The 21,237-nt window shown below is 37.9% G+C and overlaps 1 protein-coding gene and 1 long non-coding RNA gene across 9 annotated transcripts in view; one reads left to right on the top strand and one right to left on the bottom strand.

The window, feature by feature from the left end:
* LOC137475939 (uncharacterized) overlaps nucleotides 1-21,237 on the top strand; it is a 54,602-nt gene that overhangs the window by 31,833 nt on the left and 1,532 nt on the right. For 3 of the 5 annotated variants that reach the window (XR_011000143.1, XR_011000147.1, XR_011000142.1), the window contains one exon: nucleotides 4,227-4,885. This is a non-coding gene — a long non-coding RNA (uncharacterized lncRNA). Of the gene's footprint in view, nucleotides 1-4,226; nucleotides 4,886-16,049; nucleotides 19,378-21,237 lie in introns of those variants that run through there. The other 2 variants (XR_011000146.1, XR_011000144.1) reach the window with 2 other exon arrangements.
* On the bottom strand, nucleotides 136-19,290 carry KMT5B (lysine methyltransferase 5B). 4 transcript variants are annotated; one of them, XM_068193813.1, is made up of 9 exons: nucleotides 19,137-19,290; nucleotides 18,352-18,499; nucleotides 8,968-9,133; nucleotides 7,888-7,997; nucleotides 5,904-6,070; nucleotides 5,235-5,254; nucleotides 4,939-5,075; nucleotides 2,987-3,183; nucleotides 136-1,653 (listed from the first exon to the last, which is right to left on the bottom strand). In XM_068193813.1, the coding sequence occupies exons 1-9, from the start codon at nucleotides 19,288-19,290 to the stop codon at nucleotides 188-190; spliced, it is 2,565 nt and encodes an 854-aa protein (XP_068049914.1). In that variant the 3' UTR covers nucleotides 136-187. The 4 variants fall into 4 exon arrangements, with proteins under 4 accessions (XP_068049914.1, XP_068049915.1, XP_068049917.1 ...); XM_068193814.1 differs by having other exon boundaries at nucleotides 2,996-3,183; XM_068193816.1 differs by lacking the exon at nucleotides 19,137-19,290 and having other exon boundaries at nucleotides 9,033-9,133; nucleotides 18,352-18,388.

Below are 21,237 nucleotides of genomic sequence, written 5' to 3'. Positions count from 1 at the left end.
GTATGCTGTACACTTTCTACAATATTATGTTGATAGGTGAATAAAGAAGTGCTGCCACTAAGTTTTTCAGAAAGTTCTTTAGTTGAGGAATAATCGAATGGAATTTTTGTTGGGTTTTCTATTTTTTTTAAATTATTTTTAATTTTTTTTTAGAAATGACATCCAGGTCAGTTTAAGACCTATAAGCTTATGCATTGAGCCTTAAAGACTGATCTTCTCTCCTCCTGGAAGAAATATCAATATCTATTGAATCCTTGCCAACAATAAGCCTTAATCTCTTCGCTGGAGGAAGAGGAATAAAGTCATCAAATTCATCATCATAGTCATCTTCCTCTTCATCGTCCTCTTCTGATGAAGATTCATCTGCTGTTTCCTCTTCGTAGTGACCATAATCATCTACTTCCATTCTCGACTCCAAAAGGGAGAGAGTTTCACTACAACACACACCATTTTCATGAAGGTCCTCCGGGTATGCCCCTCTGTTTTCGTCCTCTCGTTTTAGCTGTATTTTTAATTTTGTTGAACTATTGCCTGATCCTGAGTTAAACCCATTATTTAGCTTTGCTACATATAAATTATTATCTTTTTCGTGGTCTTTACTTAATTTTATGCTTATTTTTGAAGAATTCATTCCATCGCTCTCTTGATCATTTGCCTTGCTACTGCTATCATGGCGCCTACGAAGAGTCAGTTTAGGGATCCCAGAGCTATTTTCAAGGATAAGTTGTGCATCATACCTCGTGATTCGTCTTTTCTTTTTACTTTTTGCAGTTCTAAAGCTGTCTTTTGCTTTAAAATTGTCAGTTGTTACAGAGCAGCCACCAGATCCAGGGATACAGTCTTTAAAGCCAACAGGTGTGTCCACCACATTATTCCTCTCTTCAAGTTCTGAATGAGAACTAATCAAATCTGGTACTTCATCCTTCACAGGTGTGTTGTGCATAGTATCAGCTTCCTCTGTTTTTGAAGATGGTTTCACAAGCTTTCCTTGTCGAGATTTCTTTTTTGATGTGCCTGCATCACTCTTCTGGCACCGACCTTCTCCTTTATGTGATGGTCCATGAGCCACATTGTTGTCGTTTAACGCACGAGACTGCTGCTCTGCAATGTCCGATTGTGTTCCAGTCAAGTTACTCTTATAGCTATCCATTGTATTTGGTTCAAGCTTTGTGTCAGAGGTCTCCTTCAAACTCATCCTTGTTCTCATCGACCTCCTCGTGATGTATGTGCAGGGTGCAATACCACCATGCTCATAAGCACCTTTCACAGAATTCAGTTTATGTTCTCTTGCTGCATGCCTCGTTAAGCATCCACTAGAGACTGCAACTTTGACTGGTCCCTCCAATTCTTTATCCTTTTTAATGGGCAAGTTTTTATACAAAACTACTTTAGGCTCTTTGAGAACTAAATTTCCCATTTCAAGCTTTCGAGAAGCATTCTTTTGCTCTGGCCTTTTGCACTGATTTCTCAGCTTTATCTTTGAAAGTAAAGGCTTTGCAGGCTTTTTCAGTCTCTTTGGTACCCTGGAATTATTTATATGAGTTAGTTTAGATGAGGTAGAGTTTGATGATGCTGGAATTCTTGATATAGACTGTCTGGTTAATGTTCTATTTTTGCTGTTCTTTTTTACACCAATTGAAGATTTTCTGTTAGCTGAAAAAGAAAAAAGCAGTTTTGTTATGACACTACTATATCCTGAATTTCCCACTCCCAAACACTGCAGTTATTTCATTTATTTGGGGCACCTCAAAATAACCCATGAGACAAGATAAATAGTATGTAGTAAGGAATGAGGCTGCTTAACTTGCAACTCAACACATGAAAGGAACTGCCAAACAGGCCACAAGTACATCAACATTTCTAGAATTTCTAGATACACTTCTCCTCACTACCCCCAGTATACCAAGCTGTTTTTACTGAATTTCTTCTTCTACCAATTAAAAAAAAATCTATTTGACATTAGTCACAGCTTTTGCTGAGTATTATTCCAGTAAAATCTGACTGTCAGCATGATCTAATATTATCTCCAGGATTTCTTTCATGGAGAAGGAAGAAAAAATCCCAAACACCTTTATCTAATGTAATGGTTTCAGTTTCAGTGAAACTACTGCCTATTGTGGCAAGCAAAGGAATTTTGTCTGCTCAACAGAGGTAAATTCTAAATACTGGTAATTAGAAATCATAAAAAGATTTGGGGACATTTGTTAAGGTTTTTTTTTTTTCATTGGTTGGTTGGGTTTTTATGCTTTTTTACTATCACAGCAGCAAAGAGGAGACAGATGGAACCGCAGTATTTTACATAGCTCCAAACCTGTTTACCAGTTAAATCAAAGTTTAAATCATTTGTATTTTTGCCCATAATAAGGTTGGTGGAGGTGGGGAAGTGGGGAAAGCAAATAAATCATACTCCCTACTCCATGGAGAGAAGTCTTGCAGGAAGATTACAAACAAAAATCCCTTCCAATTTCTTCTGAAATTACTAACTGTGCACTTTCACTGCACAAGAGGTGCCTGAACTATCAATTCTGGATGTGGAAAGAGAAGAGCTGCCCAATTTAAAAGACCTCTAAAGGAAACAACTATTTGTTTAATAATATCTACTAAGAGTATTTATTTTAAAATTCTTTTCCTAAGAATTCAAACTATGCAAGTTTTCTTTCCTAAACCATACTACTGCCTGTGGTAGTTTACTGTATTTTGAAATAAAGAAATTATTGGCAGGACTTTAACTGACATGTTTATAAATATTTACTTTTTATATTAAAAAAAGGAAAACATAAGAAGAACATACCACCTATTGTTCTTCAAACACTTGTGGAAACCCATGAATTTGCAGTTTAAATTGCCTTCAGATTCCTGAATAAATTAGTTTTAACGACCAGTATGTGAGAAGCATCTCAACACTAAGAGAGGAATTCCATCACTGTGAAGGTTTTCCATGTTTTTGTGAAGGCTTTAATGACTCTAAGCTCTTCTCCTTACTTACTTGCATTACCTTTTTCCTGAGTGGTATCTGCATCAGTGTTAGAGCTGACGGACTGGCTGTCTGAATTCTTGCTGCTGTCACCCAACTTTTTAAGCCTGTTCAATCGTTTGTCTGTTTCTCGCAGTCCATATTTACTGTTAATCACAGGAGTAGGTGCTGGCAATCCCACTCTTGATTTAAAAGCACCAGTTCCACGTCTACAAATAAAAAGAAGACACAAGGTATTAAGAAACCTTAATGTAAACTTAGAGCTTTGTTTCATATACAGTAGTTTGGATCCCAGGTGTATCTGGATCAATGATACCAATAGCCACAGAACTTGTTACTATTTTGTGGGCTGTTTTGTCCTATACCTGTCATCTTGGGTGCCTAAATGTCTCAGCTGGCCTGCAAGAACAGCAGGGTCACCTAGGAAGGGTACATGGACATATGTAGAGAGATGCAAATCTTCCTGGTGATGACTTGTGGAGGCTTGAAAGAAATTGTACTGTGCCAAATTCTCCCACTGCTCCAAACATACACAGAGATCCTTAGATCCCAGCATTTTAACATTGCAAATTAACACTCTTTACAGCATAGTTAAAATTGAGACACTTAAATATTAATTTTTTGTGTTATACAAATTGACTGTTGCCTCATCAGTCTTGAAACAAGCAAAAAATGAGTCCTCACTAACTCCTCCCAAAATGAAATATTATATATTTGACCGCCTCTACTACAGTTTTGTAATTGAAAAGCAGATTCCTAAAGTTAGAATGACCCTAACATTAGCTTTAAAAAATAACATTTTCAGGTATTACAATACAAAAACAACAAGTTAATGAAAACGTTCAGACACAGAAAACTAGTTTGTCCTGAAAAAGAAAGTATGCCTATATTACACTGAAATCAGTGATCAAAAGAACTTGGGAAAAACTCCACATCGCTTCATGTCACAAGGCAAGAACAATTCTGGTGTCCATTTATTCAACACTTTACAGTCTCCAGGACTGAAGTACATTTTTACTTGAATTTCTCGAGATAAAGTCTGAGATTGCATCCTTCACTTGGAATGACATAACATCACATGAGCTTGGAGGTCCATGCCAGAGTGTTTTCCCTTTAACTTCAAGATTTGTTAGTGACCAAAGTAGCCAATAAAAATGAAAGCAGGATTATTAACCTACTTATATGCAGGTGCACTAAGCTATTTCTCAATATGAGCAGTATTTTGTCTTTTGTAGGGTTTTCCCTCCTACAGTTAGATCAAACAGAACAGTGAGCTCTGTGCAGCTCCTCTTGCAACTGAGTGAAGCTCTCTCAGATGATGCTGAGCCTCCCTGCTCACAGTGAGCCGAAGTTTCAACATGGCAAAAACCAACTACGGAATTCTTTCAACTCATGTGAAGAAACCAGGTTGGGACAGCACATGTGAAAAACAAATATTGAATGATGGACAGAGAGAAGCAAACACAGTCCAAACCAGTAGATAATTACAAATACACAAACACCTAAGTTCTAAGAACACTGGGTGAAAAACTACTTTGCCCATTCCCAGCAGAAGAGAACTTCAGGTCCACAAATAAAACACTTATAGAATTTGCTTTATCAAGTACAAAGAAGAGCAAAAGTTGGGGATCAGTTCACAATGGTCTTGTACAAGCTGTAACTGCTTTTCCTTCCAATTCTACTTTATTCAGTACAAGTATTTTTAAGAATCTACACCACTGTTTTGTTCTGTCTCATTTTGGGCTAATCTCCAGAATAGAGAATCAACAGATTAAGACAACACAGAGTTCTCAGGAATCATCACCATTCTGTAACAACACAGAAAAATCATTACAACAAACAGGTAGGAAGCAATTATTTTGTGTCCAAAAATCTGAGTACTCATAATAAAGGACTTTCAGTTTTACAAAATAGATCACGAATATGCCCAATTCCATTTGAAAGCCATTTACATCAGTGCATACCTTTCACAGGTGTAACATTCGCAGTATTCATTATTTTCTCCAAAAAACCCATCTCCGTAGTAACAAGAGATTTCTTCTCCAGGTTCAATATCTCTTAGAGCTTTCACACATGCTGTATCTCTGCCTGTTGATACGAACTGGAGAAGCAGATGATAGGAAGGGAAAAAAAAAAGTTAATCATTAAGGTTGCACAATGTCTGGGTAAGAAATAAAAGTAAAACAGTTGGGGAAGGAAAGTTGGAAGGACAAAGAAATAAAAAGTGGGGTACTTTATTTATTTATGATTTCTTGCTTACCTTACAGTTAGGTCTGCAATCTGAAAAAGGTCCAAAAGATAAAGTCAATTAACTGTGGATAAGACCTGAAACATGAATAGTTGTAGATATCTAAAGTAAGGATTCACTTTGACTTCAAAGACTGCAGAATCTCAACTAAATACTGGGAGTTAAGTTAGTACTGCACAAAGCCATACATCAAAAGACTCCTGATTTGATATAGCTGTGTTTCCAAGCTCTTGCCTATGCTATCACACATGTCCAGTTTCCCTCCTCTTTAGGGTAAACAGTTTCATCTTCAATCCTACCTGCTCTTCCTTTGGTACACAAATGCAATACAATCAGCTAAGCTTCTGCAAAAGGTTAAAGAGCCATAAGTAGTTCACCTAATGAAGATGCTACTGTCAACTGAGTTCACAGGGAATTCAAGGTAACCCACAATATGCTCCACTAATTTAGCTGCTAGTTCCAAAGTCTCTTTCAAGGAAGACAGCATCACTTCCTAGAGCCTTCTCTGAGTTTCACACCTGATTAGCTCTGGCTGGGAAAATCCCGGTGTGATTCTGTCCTACATTAATATAGTATGCCAGATTCAGACATTTTTCTCCAAGTTCTCGTGCTGTTTGGCTCACATACAACACTTCTGAATTTCTCATGCTCTTCAATATGCTTCCTATACTTCCTACTCACCATGATTGATAAATGCAGCAGGACCAAGCCATAGTTGTGCACAGTTCTTTCGTGTGGAATACATGACACTGAAGTCATTTTCCCCATGTCTCAGGAGCATGTTTTCTTCCATTTCTGACAGTTCAGCAATACAGCCCACAAGTAATTCTATTTTATCATTTCGTTTCCTTTAATGTAAAAAGAGTAGCAGAAATAAGACTACATGTGCCAAAATTACAAAATAATTTCACAGAAAGAAAAGTCGTTATAGAATCAATTACATCAAATCTGACATCAGAAACAATTACAACCATTGTTTCTACAATTTCCTGAGGCTGCTTGCAAGAGTTGATTACTTCAGCTTCTGCAATTGTTCAAACCAAAAGCAAGATTTTTTAATTTGTGTACCCTCCCTCCCCATCACCACTTGAGAAATTTTGACTTCCTCCAGCTGCTCTTGCTTGTGTTTCCTAAACTTCATCCTGTGACCAGGAAAACGCAGCATAATGAAAATGCTTTGAGCTCCACAGCTTTTTAAATGAGGCCCAGTAGTGACTCTAACAAAGGCTGGAATTCAAGCAAGATGTTTTCCTCACTCACGAGCAGTTCTTCAGCATGAAGCTGGTCCTTAAAATAGAGTGAGGAGGGGGAATGACACCTACAAAAATCAACAAAACCACGAAGCCTTTGTGTGCAGACAGCCCATGTGCCGTCATGACTAGAGCAGTGCAGAGGCACTGAATGCTCAGCCTAGTAGGAGCACAGAGTTTCCATTTTCTTGCATGGGCGTTGTTTCCACTGCTCTTCAGAGTGGCCATTATTCCGTATTACTCTGACAGAGATGACCATGGAGATACTCAAGGTTTATGAAGGACACGAACTAAAAGCAAAGCCTTTTAAGTGCAAATTTCTCCTTTGACAGAGAGTGCTGAGAACTCTAATCTCTAGTTTTGATTCTTGACAGGTTTCCAGATATCAGCAGGGTTAAGATGCAGCCCTCCTGTCTTGCTCACTTCTCAGGCTACTCTAGATTTTGAGCATGAAAAGTTAATCTATTTTCAACACACCTACATGCAAAGCTTCTACCCCAAAGAATCAGCCAAGGGGTGAATTCAAACAACAGCAACAACAAAAACAACAAAAAAAAAAAAAAAAAAAACAAAAACCTAAAACCAACCAACCAAACAAACCAACCCAAAAAACCACAAAACCCAATCAGTATTTTTTGGGTTGTATCAGGATTGTGGAACTCTCAGCTCTGGTGGTCATGAAGAGCTGGAAACTGTCCTCATCATATTTAAAGCTTCCTCTACAACATGTGGAGGTCGTGTTGCCACCAGCAGGGTGTCTGGCCATTCAATCCCAGTGTGAACAGTGTGAATGAATGGGTACTGCCACAAAGCAAAGCTCATACAATTGGTGTCTACATTTGAAGTGATTTTAAAATCTGAATTAAGCCAGAATCTGCTGGTGCTGCCACAAACATGCTTATAATGAAACTCAGATGTGCCAAAATGAGATGGGGCACACTGGGGTTCCAGCCTTGTGCTTCCAGGAGAGATTTATCTTGCACAATCAAAATGCACAAACAACACCCGTTTAAAAAAGGCAAAAAACTCATTTCCCCCACAATTATTTGCTGTGTAACCAATCTGCCATAATGTCATGTTTCTCATGGAAGTCTAACAACTCCTGAGTAGAGAAAAACAATTCTCTGACTGAAAACAAGATTAAAAAAAAAAAGTATAGTGAATACTATATGCATAAACTCGAACATACAAAGGCATATTGACATACAAAGGCATGTCCTACCTTCCAGAGGCACGGATCCTGTATTAAGTACTTAGCAAAAACAGAGAGAAAATTCAATTTTCAAGTAACAATACAAAACTATCTATTTCACTGGTTGCAGTTTTAATTCTAAATCACACTTTTTAATATATTTTTATAGATTCTTTCAAATAATTGACAGAAAGAGAACACAACAGTAAACTGTATTTCTTACCATTCTTTTGTTGCAACAATTTTGGCTCCATTTTGCTCAGAAGAATACCGATTACAAGGCAGTATCTCAAACCCACTGTCAGTTGCAAACATTCGTAAATAAATAAATACCTGCAATGGAAAAACCCAGTACTTGTCTGTTATAGACAAAATGAAAGCAGTGAAGAACTTCTGATATAAATAATGAAAGTGAACTGTACAAAAACACACACAGCATGGATGCTGGAGCAGAATGCTATCTGTTGAAACATGTTTCTGTACTTTTTATGTTTCCATACATTTAAGCTATACATATTATGTTGATCTTATTTCTTCACAGTGACTTGCAGGAATCCTCACACAGGTACTGTGATTATCCAAAGAGTTTAAGAAAACTAATGATACCTGGAGTGGTACAAAATTGGTCCAACTAATAAAACCACTCTAACAAAGCAGAACTTTTTCTGCTCTTTCTTGCATTACTAGATTTGGTGTATTTTAAAGTAGGCCACAGTCTTTTTGGTTGTACCTGGAAACAGTAGACACATTCTTGAAGAAGCACCTTTTTTTTTTTTGTTAAGTAAATGGTACTATGATTTTTTTGGCTTTGAACTTTGAGAATCAAAAACTGTTATGCTACATACAAAATGGATTTGGGGAGTGGGAAGTGGAGGAGGAACAACCCTTATGGGTATAGCCCCTACACCCAGAACAACTGGGGTATTTTGAGGTAAAAAGACTACTCCCTTTTCCTTTATCTTCCTTTGTCACCCAATTTGATTTACAACAGTTGTAAGTAAAAAAAAAAAACCAAAACAAACCCCAAAAACCCCACACAAATCACAATACAAACAAATTATGAAGGGGAAAAACCCCTTCCTTTCTACACTCTATTAATAAAAGGTAATGCAAGTTAACAAGAAAAAAAAAGGGAGGGTGTGTCTAGTTAGGCTTTAAAAAACAAAGGAAGTTTCTCTTAAAAGTAAAACAACATATAACAGAGCACTTGATTGCTTTACTATTGCTACATTCTTAAGAAATTTTTACTTTTTCTTTGCCTTTCACCCATCTGAAAAAGCACATTAATTACAAATACACCTACATGTTCCTTGAACAACCTTTCCTGCATTTTGTTCTTGTTAAGAAAATAGTGCCGGGCCCAGTCACCTGACGTCAAGGACTTGAAGGCTTTTTCTAAGTGCTCATCTTTCTTAAAACGTTCAATCACCTCTTTGAGTTCTTCTTGCCTTCCTTTAATAGGTCGAAATCTGAAATGAAAAATAAAGCTATTCCAGTCCACCATCAGTCATTCTGAATTCTTCCTCAGTTACAGCACACAGCTCTTTTGCTTCCTATATAAATGTTTAACTCCCTGCATAAAGACACTGACCAACTTTTGCCAAACCCAAAGCCTTTTTATACTGATAAATTCACTACATGAGTTTATGTGGATTGCAAACTTAACATGTGCATTCATATAAAATACAGCTCTTAATGACAACACAAGAAGTATCTACAAATACTAACACATGGCAGATGCTACATCTGTGGAAGATTAAGGTTCCAAAAGTTAGTGCAATTGTAAGAATTTTTCCCCCCAAACAGGAACTCTTGGGCATGCAAATATGAAAACAAACGCCTGTACATTAGCAGAGAATTCTGCCTTCTTCTTAAAGCTTTAGATTTAAGAAAAACTTCCCTTCATATCTTCAGTGGGAAAAAGTAACAGAAGAAAAACCTGCATGACTGCCAGAAGTGGAAGCTTCACTTTGGAGCTCCAAAACCACCAAGAGAAAGCAGCACTTAGAGATTTTGTCAAATCCCTATACATTGCCTTTGACTGAGCACATAGCCATATATGCTCTGCTTTGGGGCACAGGTGGGGTGTGGGTATTTTTAAATGCATGCCACACCCCAGCGGACTCTGCACAAAGATAAAAATTTCCCAGGATCATGAGAAACAGTTTTCTGCAGCTCTTTTTACAACTCTAATGTTCTGCTTACAGAGGGTATAACAGAAGAGCTAAACAAACTAAGAACATTTGAGCACATGAGTAAGAATAAGTCCTGTTACTTGTTGCTGGAAGTCCATTACTATTCTGATTTTATTTCCTCTTACTTGCCAAATGAAATCTGTATTTCATTACAAAAGTAAACAAGGTGGGGGGGGGAAATTCTTGAAGTTGATGGAAGTAAACCTCAATCAACTTCCTCACTGATACCCTGTTTTTTTAAATCACCCTATGAACTGGCTTATTGTCACCTTAGAACGCTGAATGTTGCAAGTAACTTATTTTAAATGACAACATAAGATTTGCCTTTTCCATGCAACTTGTATAAAGGAAACAAAAAAGTGTTACCTCCTGATTTTGTTTCATTTCATAAAACACTAAAAGTCTAATCAGAAATAAGTAACAACCATGAGGATTCAATTTCCTTCCTTAGAAGGAAGATGCTGTGTTTATGCACCTGATACAATGAAGACAGATCTCCTAAGAGCAGAATCACTTTCAGCAGGTTATCAGCATTCCATGCTACTGCTTTTATAAATCTCTCAAATCTCCACCTGAAAAACTTCCTTGTGACATAATAACTAAGCACTCTTTTAGGCGTTTTTGAATCCAGCAAAATTTATCTGCATAAACCAGTGGGCTTTCAGAGGACATAGGACAGTAAGGAGTTCTTGAGCAGACATCAGGTTCAGTTCTCTTCTGGCTGGAATATGACACTGAACAAGACAGCAGGAATCAGTCAAGAAAGAGATGCCTGCTTACAACTGTAGCACATTCCATGCCACAAAGTTTCAAATCAAGTTCTTTATTAAAGAATATACTTCTATTGTCATCCAAAAAGCTAACTACCTAATAAGAGACCTTACCATGCAAGAAAACTCCTCTCAGACTAGAGATGACACAATCATTATTTTTGTTCTACAGCACACCAAAGTCTTCCTCAACTTGCCGGTCACACATAAAAATATCTCCGCTCTCCCCAAACCAGAAAGACTTTGTCCAGATTTGATAGTCATAACTCACAGAGCTTCTTCATACATGAAGGGAATTTAAAATCACACAGTCTGAACTGAACCCGACTAATTTCAGAACAGGACTTGCACTCATTTTCAGTTTCAATCAGAAACAACTTTCCCAGCAAGGAGCCAACTGAACTTACACCAGGAGAAGTAGAGCGCTCACCAATTTGCACAAATGTGTAACGGTAATATGTTGCTTACATCTCTATATGCAAATATTATGTGAGGGGAAAACGCACAGGATTTCCAGATAAAATTGGTCTTCAGGTATGTCTGTTCTTTCTGGGCTAGATGAGTGACTGCCCTCTCCCTTACACTGTATTTTACATGTTGAAATACACCATTTCTTAGCTAAGAGACCTGCAGGAGCACAGATAGGTAGGTAGAAAAGCCATCACATTCAAAATTGCATTAACACCTGAGACAGGCAATATATGTGCTGATGGACATCATCATACTTATTTATCATCAAAAGGCTTGGTCTAGGCTAGCTAAGAAAGCAGTATTCCACCAGTGTGGAAAAGAAATACAGACAAAAAAGGATGGCTAAGCTTAACAGCGGCTCTAAAGACCTACAGAAAAAGAATCAACACCCTATATTTTCTGGCAATTCGAAGCACATCCTACAGCCCCAGGTGCTAATACTTCAGGTGTTTCACAACACATTACCCTCAGAGGCTGACTCAATGTCTACCTGACCAGCTACCTTAGGTAGCTTGGAACCTGGCCCCAGCCCTTGAAAGTCACTGGCATACCTCCATGGATCACATTCAGCAGGTGTCTCTATGGATTCTTGTCTCAGGCACCATACTGCTGGTGGAATTCATTTAAGTGATTAAGAGAAACTTTTGTAACACCATTAATATAAAGTAAAATAGTTAGTGTATGTCCAAGCCCTTCAAGGGCCAAAAAGATGGCTGGAAACAAGGGATGAAGAAACTGTAAAACCCCCAAGACATTACAAGGTCAGATGAATGCTGGACTGCACGGCAGGCATTTCAAATAGGAACTGGGTTTTTCCAAGAACGTGACTCTGCACCCAGAGGTTCAAAAATTAATACTAAGGACTCTCTGCAGCACCTCTATCAAAATGTTGTTCTTACATACTGACAAGACAGAGATAATGAGAAAAGATAAACAGAAATCCAAACAAGCAAGAAGTATCCACAAGTGCATGGAAAGATGCTGGAAACCAACATTATGTTCAACATTTCACTCCAAGGCTTCCCAAACAGATGAAACAGAATGACATTGTGCACCCTGAGCCCGAGTTAGAGGGCTGTTCACAGTTCAACAGCACATGTAAATTGCACTGAGAGCATATGAAGTTTGTAAGCAAATCCAGAATACTATAGTCCAGACTCCTCATGAAAGCTTTAGTCTTTCACAGGTGTATCTCCATATATACTTTAAAAGGTACCTTCTCATTTGAGACACTGGAGAAGCCAAGAAAGCCTAGAAGTCCAATGTTCCTTAAGAATTTGTGTCTGCTGATAGATACTTCACGTGTCCCAGGAGTATAATTAATTAGTTTATTTATTAGTTTTTTGCAACCAAAATTCCAATTGATTTTGAGAAGCAACCTTGCATACTACCATTTTGGTGTTAAAGGGCTTCCACATTTACACATGACATCAAAAAAACCCCCAAAACCTACACATCTGCTGGAAGAATTTACACACTGTTTGAGCTCCACCATGAAGAGAGCCTGAAAAGCCCCACAGCTAAATGTATACATATAAAATGATCCAAAGAAACTGACTTTTAAGTATCAGTAAAACAAATTACTAGTTCAAAGAAGAGAGATAAAAAGAGCACAAGGAAACCAACAGAACAAACCAGCCAACCCAGTCTCTGAAAAAAAAGGCAATTAAAATCAGAATTATTTATCCAGACTTTTGGTTTCCTCCTCTGAACAGTACCCTTAATGAATTCCATCATGGAAACTGAACAAGACACATTGGTGTTTGAATCTGCTCACAGGCACAGACTATACAAGCAGCTTCACAGCTCAGGTCTCATGGGACAGGAAGCCTGCTGCAAGACAGTCAGGTGTTAGAAGTGAGCAAAGAATGAAAACCTCGGCTATGACAGGGTCTTTAAAGAAATAGTATCAGCCCTTCTTCCTGACAACCTGCAGAACAGAAACTTTTCACACTTCCCTAGAAAATACTTTTTTTTTTTCTAGTCAACAAGATCTGATAAAGCTGTGGCTACTACAGTTTCAAAATCAGATAGAAGATGATCTCATCCCAATTAAGGGCCAGCTGACATGGTCTCAACAAGGAAGATGTAGGAAAATGGCTTGGGGAAGCAAAGCTCTTTCTCTCTCAAGTTTCTCTTACCTCAGGAGTACTTAAAGACTCTTGGAACTCCAAGGTATAAAGCCAAAGGTCAGTGAGATGCTTGCCTATAAAGGAAGTTAAAGGAGAGTTTCTGGTAAGTTCAGAAGCACAGTACCTTGCTCAGTCTCAGTCACTGAGAGCAGTGAGTTTGAACAAAAAGGATAAATTGATCCTGCAAGAGATCCAGTATGGAACTCCACACAGCATACCAGTGCATGATAAAGAGTTTTACTTCCAAACCTCGTTTCTTAACTTCTGACTAGGGAACATCAAGAAGACTCAATTTATCAAAACCATATCAACTCATTAGCCTTTTAACAACAGGCACCTTGCCTGGATGGTATTTCTATTTAAGCAGCTCTGGAAAACAGCAAGTTTATGTTCAGCTAGTACCAGAGACTGAGCACGAAAGCTGAAACTGCAAGCCTGTTAAGCATTCAAGACAGCAGAACAAGAGTTGAAAATCATCTATTTAAAGCATAAACAACTTAATTAATTAACATACATTTTGGCTTCCTCCCTGCCCAACCCTGTAGTGCAAGTTTTTTTTCCTCAAAGCTAGTTATACAAGTTATGATCAACTTGTTCAGCATTTATTGCCAGTATTTTCATACAGAAAAAAACTAATGTTCTTTAAAAGCCAAATTTCAAAACAGCACTTTTAATGAAGAAAGTAATCCACATTACTTAAATTTCTTGAACTGACACTAAATACACAACAGTGTGGTCAAAATGCCAATATAGTTGAGAACAGAAATAAAGAAAATTCTCACAATTTAGCTAAGAAGTACTTTTAAAAACTAAATATGGGGGAAACAAGAAACCCCCCAAATCAACAACCTAACACTGTCCTCTAATCCTATTCTGACATTCTACATGGTAAATTTAATTTAGCAGTTAACATGACCACTGGATGCAAGCCATTCCATGTTTTGAAGATGTAACACTTTTTGTTGAAGCTGAAAGTACAAATAAGAAAACTGTAAAAGTAAGGTGGTGGGTGTTGGTTTGAGGGGCAGGGCATGGTTGTTTAGGGTCGTTTCTTGATTGTGATTTTTTTTTTAATTCAAAACATTTGGGAACAGCAAAACAGTTGGTTCCAATATAATTACTGTGTGATTTATATACAATGAAGGAAGACAATCAGGAGAAAGGCAAAGGACTTTATTGAATTAAGCTATCAGTAAAAATAATCTAGAAAAAAATGGAAAAATCAGATTTTATGCAAAAGCCAATCAAAACAATTCTGTAAAGTACACAGACACTAAGGTCTGAAGAATGTAAAAGTTTCACTTTGAAACAGGTTATCACTACATAAGAGTTGTGTACCTCTAATCCAGTATCTCCACAGCTCTACGACACTGAAGCTGAACTGTATGGCCACATAACCTTATTTAGCAGAACCCACATCACTTTTTCAGCCTCCAGACCTCACTCAAGATGAATACCAAACCCTTCAATTATTATATTGAAATGAGCTAAAGAATGCAGAGGAGATTCAGCACAGGCTCATAAATGCAATGGAACTGCTTTGTGCATTTTGTCTCTACTGCCTAGTGGTAACTCTAAGGGATGAAGACTGATGTACCCTGCCAAGTTTGGTCACCTAAGTCAGTGACTGCTGTTGAGGCAGTGTAGAGAGAAGCAGCTTCCTGTGCATCATCCCCAAGCACTTAATGTTTCCAATAGAAAACATGGAAATTCTTAAAGCTTGGTTCTTTAATCCCATGTAATCAGACAAAACCACCCACACCACACACCTCTTTGTAACTTCACTAAAAGCAGCAAACAGACCACAACATATCTCTGACTTCCTAAACCACTTGCAGATTTGGAGACACACTGGAAGTTCTCTCAGTATTCCCTAGCATGATGCTGGTGCTTTAGGGACCCAGGAAACAACACTGCTTGGTAACAGCAGCAACACGATCCGGAGTCTGGCTTAAGGTTTAAACAGTAACACTTTGCTATGTGAGATAGTATACAGAGCAGATTAGCCACTAAGGCATATGACTTCAAGATTCAGTGCTCAGTCTAGGGAAAAGCACCCAAAAATAAGAGATGGTAAGACGGGCAAAAACTCACTTGGCATTTTACAAGTGTCAGTTTTAATCTCTAGTGTTCGTCAACCTTCAACCCAGGAAGTGTAGCTTGCAAAACGAGTTTTGTTTTCACCACAACAAACAAAGGCTGATAAAACAGGATTTGTACAAGAAGCAACAAAATCTCTTAGAACAGTGATACTTGACAAGAACATACTTTCTAAGACATGGGGTTTCTTTTATTAACTGCTAAGCTGCTACTCTGTTGAGATAAGAGCTACAAAATTGAGGAAAGAATGACAACTGGGCCTGTAAAAAGGGTTAGAAGCTCTGAAAACATCCTGCTTTCTCTCGGAAATCCAAGTGGATGAAAAAAATACTTTTGGGTAAAGCCACTGAGGACATTTCCAGAGCTACATTGTTACACTGTCCTTCAAATCCCTAGTGACAAGACATTTTAGAGGAACACTGGACAAACACATTAGGAGATTCAGCTAGAAGCTTTTAACAGTTTTCAGTTCTTTCAGACATTCCTGACTTGACAGTTTACAGAGCCAACAACCCTATTCCCAAGATGATAGGCATTCACAAACTGCAGGAGTTTAGTTTTATACACTCAGAAAAAACCTCCAAACCAAAACACAAAAACTCAGCAAGTAAAGTAACAGTCATGTTCTTATCATCCTACTGTAAGATCATTAACTCAATATAAAGACGATGGAAAACAAGTAAATTTCAACATCAACCTAGATACTTTACTATGAAGGGTATTTTCTTCAATCAATATACTCTCGACAAATCAAATTTACAAACTCTTCACCTGGAAGAATTAAGTAGAAGAAGTGCTCACAGAGAAGACACTCATGCATACAAAAGTACAGACCTGGCTTCCAAGGTAAGGGGAAGAACTTCAGTAAGTGATCATCAACTTACAATGGGCTGCAAAAATACAAACCTCTTACATGTTTCCAACACAGCACAGCAGAACAGTGGCACAGACACTTTCACAGGGCATCTTCACACAGATCAGAACAAGGGAACAGGAAATCGTTGCTTGCCACCATAACTGGCTGTTTTATTTTAAGTGTACCTCCATACACAAACTATGTAACTAATATGACTCCATGGCACTGAAGCAGAAGATGCCCAAATATAAGCTGCAAATCTTCAATTCTACTACATCATAATATTTGGGTACTGGCACCTGGCATTTTGGAAGCAGTGTAGTTTTTTCACACCTGCTTTCCCCCCACCTTCCCTCAAAGCCATTAAAACAACAGTAAGGAGCTCTAGAAAGACTACAGTTTACTAAATGGAAAAAGATAATCTAAGCATCATAGCCACAGTAACAAGCAGGTGTCATCGCTGCCCCAAAAAGATAATCAAGAACTATGCTGATGCCTGGACTTTAATTATTACAACATCAGAATCTTTCTCAATAGGACAATATGACAGAGGCAGAAGGTGTGCATCTGGTAGGAGTTGTAAGCCTCACCTAAGTATTTCCCATAGTGCTCCAAGATTATTAACTACTGTCCTTGAAGACTGCCTGTAACTGTTCTCCAAGTCTGAGAAAGGAAAAAATACATGATGATGGCCTTTGTGTAGCCTTTTGGTTCAAAATAGTAATTAAATAAGTATTTTAGTTGACAACCTATCAACATAAAACAACATTCATGAAAGTAGCTTCTCCAACTATGTAGTCATTAAACAACTACTACATCATTTCCACAGCAAAAAGTGTAAGAACTAACAACCTGTGCATAACCTGCAGACTATCATTCATGCAACAGAACAAAAAATTCCTTCCAGCATATATTCTTAGCTTGATTAACTGAAGAAAAAACAAAGACACTTCAAACTGAACTGCAAGAATATCCACCTGGACAATGTGCTGCTGTAACCAACAGCAGGGAGGGAACAGGAAAAACTCCAATGTCCTTCTTAAAGGTGAATATTGCACTCTCCAGCAAAAAGGAAAGATGTGTTTGGGGTAAGTCTTTACAGTTATTAGGACCACACTGCTGCAATTTCATGTGCAGCTGATGCTGTCAGGCTATACCAGCAACTATTTATGTAATGTGACAGCACCAATTCATTTAGCAGTCATTTTTGAATCAATCAGTTGGTTGCATACATACAATTTGCTTAACTGATACTGTGTGCATGTGACTGTGCTGCACAGGTGAACTGTCCTTTAAAAATAGTCACAGCAACAGTTTGAAGGGCTGAGAGTCTGTTTCTCATGATGTGCTACCAGGAAAATCCAGCTCTAATTATTGCACAGTAGTAAGCACACAATTCCTGTCCTTAGAAACTTATAGTTTATATACAGTTTCCCCACTGAGCTATCAATACAGATCTTGCATGCAGACAAGCTTAAGAGAGATCTATAGAACACAGTTATCATCAGTGATACATCTGTAACAGAGGGAGAAGCACAAACAGCTAAACCCTGAGACCACGCAGAATTCACAATCAAAGCATTCAGACAGATGTGTAACAGTGCAAAAGTAGGTGCAACTCTGGGAAGCAAGTTTCCAGCTGGCACACTCATTTATCTTATCCACACAGACACGTCTGAGTAGCAATTCCTTCAGCAGGGGTCTGCAAGAACTTCAGATCAAGTAGCGCCAACACTGAAGTGCTCAGGAGCTACATCTTCTGATGTTTAAAAGTAAAGAAGGAGAAATAAAGCATCCAGGCACATGAAATAAACAGAAAAGTTAGCAAACACTGGCTTCTGCCTTTGAATAATTTCAAATGACTACTGGTTTCAAACCTACAATTAGTTAAACTAGACAATGTTTAAGCTAGAAAATGATGCCTATTTCCAACCTGTTCTAGAGCACAAATACAGGAGACTAATGGAAAGCCTTATGATGGAGCACTGTGAGAGGCTGCATTTGTAGTGCTGAGCTCCAGACTCACATGCAACACTGTTTTAAAGGCAGAAGCTACTTGCAAATTTGCATTCTTTCTTACAACATGCACAAAATTCCATGGTTTTGCTGATTTACATCAACTAAGAAGATGAATTCTTTTCTAGAAAATTAAAGACAAGTTACCTAGTATTCATTTTGTGTGTCTGAAAACCTAAATAGGGATCAAGAACCAAACTAGTTGCTAGGTCATCATTTTCACAGAGTTCCTTGGCAGACATTCCAGAGGAAGGCACATAACGACTTTGTCCCTCAAATCCTGAAGCACCACTACCTGCAAATAAGAGAGCACAAAGTAGATATCATTTAAGGGACATTATAGAGCCCAACTACATTTAGGAACAGACAGACACACACGCTGGAGGCAAAAATACACAACAATTGAGGAAGATGATGAAGTACCTGGAGAAGCAGAAAAAAGGACTGTAAAGCACATCTGAATAAAGGACTAATTTGCATTTAATCCTTCATCCCAGACCGATAGCAAAAATAAGAATCCATAATCCTTAAAACCACTGCAGAATGGCTATCGATGTAAGTGACTTGATTTAAAAATGGGGCTTACTTCTACAAGTGTACTTGCCCACTGAAAGCTGGGCAAGTACTTCAAATTACATTATCCACTCCAAATCACACTAGCTGTCACTTAGTGCCAATCATGCATTTTATAATTACCACAGTTCAAAATTAATTTACACCCAGTTATTCTTACTTGACTTTTGAAAGTGATCTGAAGAAATCTATATTCCTGAAGGGAGTTAACACATCTATAAAATACATACATAACTAATATTTCTGATGTTAACTCCATGCTGACTGCAGACGTCCCTCATGAATTAAGGTAAGACAGAAGCCTGTCTGGCAAACTAGGAAGTGAATCATAGCACTAAGCAGCAGAAACATGTACATACATCTGCTTGATCTTCTCTCAACTCCATTTTTGCCCGTCTTTGGATTCTCCTTTCCTGCATGCTGCAATTTGGTCTGCGCGTGGTCGTTAGATGACTTGCTTCCACTTCTCCGGCCATTCACTACCATGTTCTTGGATTCTCCCAGCCACTTCATACCCACAGACAATCTGACTCAGTTGCATTTAGTCACTTTTCAAAAGGCTTGGAGAAGTGGATGAATAAATTCAGGTCCAAGTCCTACTGGAAGTAAAACAAACATGATTAGAACTTACTGGGAAACTGTTTCCAAGACACAAAGTTTAACAAAAAATAGTAATAATACCCCAACAATAATAATAATCGTAGTAAAAGAAAACTGAAACACACCTTTACCTCACCCCCCAAAGAAAAAGTGGGGAAAGGTGGGAGGAAAGAAGGCAATCTGCATTTGCATCAGAAAGAAAGAAAAGCCGTTCATTAGCACCAGTACATGAACTGCGTACTGGTGAAGTATTGTCCTACAACTTACAAATGGCATCTGGCAGCAAGGACGGAATTCTGGAGCTGATAGATTGCTAATGACAGCTCATTTTTAAGAGCTGGACTATACCCATGGATATACCTGTACAAGCATACATACATGTGGGTAAACATGCCCAGAGCTATGTGACTCCAGACCCACAGTATTTTCAAATACATATCCAATTAAGATTCTGTCTCCTAATACATAAAACCCAGAACCTACTGGGAACTCTATAGCAAAGAGCACTTTACATGCATCCTCCAAGAACTAAAGATGAGCAGAGTTTGGAAGAACAAAAGAAAAAACCCAACCAGAAAATGGACATTTTTGGTATGAGGTTAGGGGAAAGATGTTACATCTTTATTCAAAAATCAGAGCTCAAGAAACCCTCAATGATGACCTGGAGGACCCAGGCTACTATTCTTACTTTTCCATATTACAAAACAAACCAGTCACAACACACCTGGTTCAACATGCCAATACTAAGTGGGGTCACAAGCAGAATTGCAATTTTGCAGTACATAAATGTCTAGCAAAGCACATGCTAGTTTTTGCCTGCAGTCTCAATGTCTTTTGCATGAATAATTATAAGAAAGCTAATAATGTTTTTGTACACAGTTGTGTCTCACTCTGTATAACTTGCAGGAAAAGATCTGATTTACACAATTATTTTACAATTGCATTTACACATTAGGAATTCATTCTCTTGATTTTAATTCACCCTCCTCCCTACTGCTTCCTCACAAAGAAATAAATTGTGCCTTTTCACTTTACTGTAATTATATAAAAAAAGCAATGCTCTGCTCACAGCTGGTATCCGGCCATTGCAACACACATTTCAATCTGGTGGAAGAAAGTCACAACAAACTAACAGATGTCTGAAATACTGTCTTTTGTAGAAATTCTGCTTTTTAGCAGGTAAAAGTAGTAAATTACTAGATTTCTATTAGACACCTATGTGATCCAGCTACCTAAAGAAATGTTTATGGCCAGATGATTTGTAATTAAGTTCTTTACAAAGATGCAGAAAATTGAGGCAAATCAGGGAAACACAGAAAAGACAAGTGTGTTGTATATTAACAGATGCACTGGCTAAAGCATCTTACTAGAACTTATCACCCAGAAACTGACAGGTTTTAGAACTTTTTACAAATTGTTACAGAAAGGCAGTAAAGACTATCAACAAAGTGTAACATAATCACACTGAGCAAAAGCTGGCTCAATTACTGCATCAATATCAAGATAAAGAATTGATATTGTTTCACTGGACAAAGAATTTTCTTGCTGCCAGTAATAAAAGGGATTTTCTTTAACCTCAATATTAATTCTATTCATCCAACTATAGGTAGACCCAGCCCTTTTACAAAGTACCTCCAAAACACCCTTGGATAGGCTTTTTTTTTTTATTTCACAGAGTTTGCCTGATAACATACACATGTAAGTTTATGATAACATACATATAAAAAAAACCAACCCAACAAAACCTCAAAAACAACCAAACAACCCCCTTAAACTTCCTTGTTAAGCATCCCACCTGAACTTCTGTCAGAAGAGCAACTCCATGAAGATCTGCCACTGACTGACTCTGATGTTAACACT

Source organism: Anomalospiza imberbis, chromosome 6 (assembly GCF_031753505.1).
Source record: "Anomalospiza imberbis isolate Cuckoo-Finch-1a 21T00152 chromosome 6, ASM3175350v1, whole genome shotgun sequence".
NCBI lineage: Eukaryota > Metazoa > Chordata > Aves > Passeriformes > Viduidae > Anomalospiza > Anomalospiza imberbis.
The sequence above is the reverse complement of the archived record's forward strand: the minus strand, read 5'-3'. Positions and strand labels throughout refer to the sequence as shown.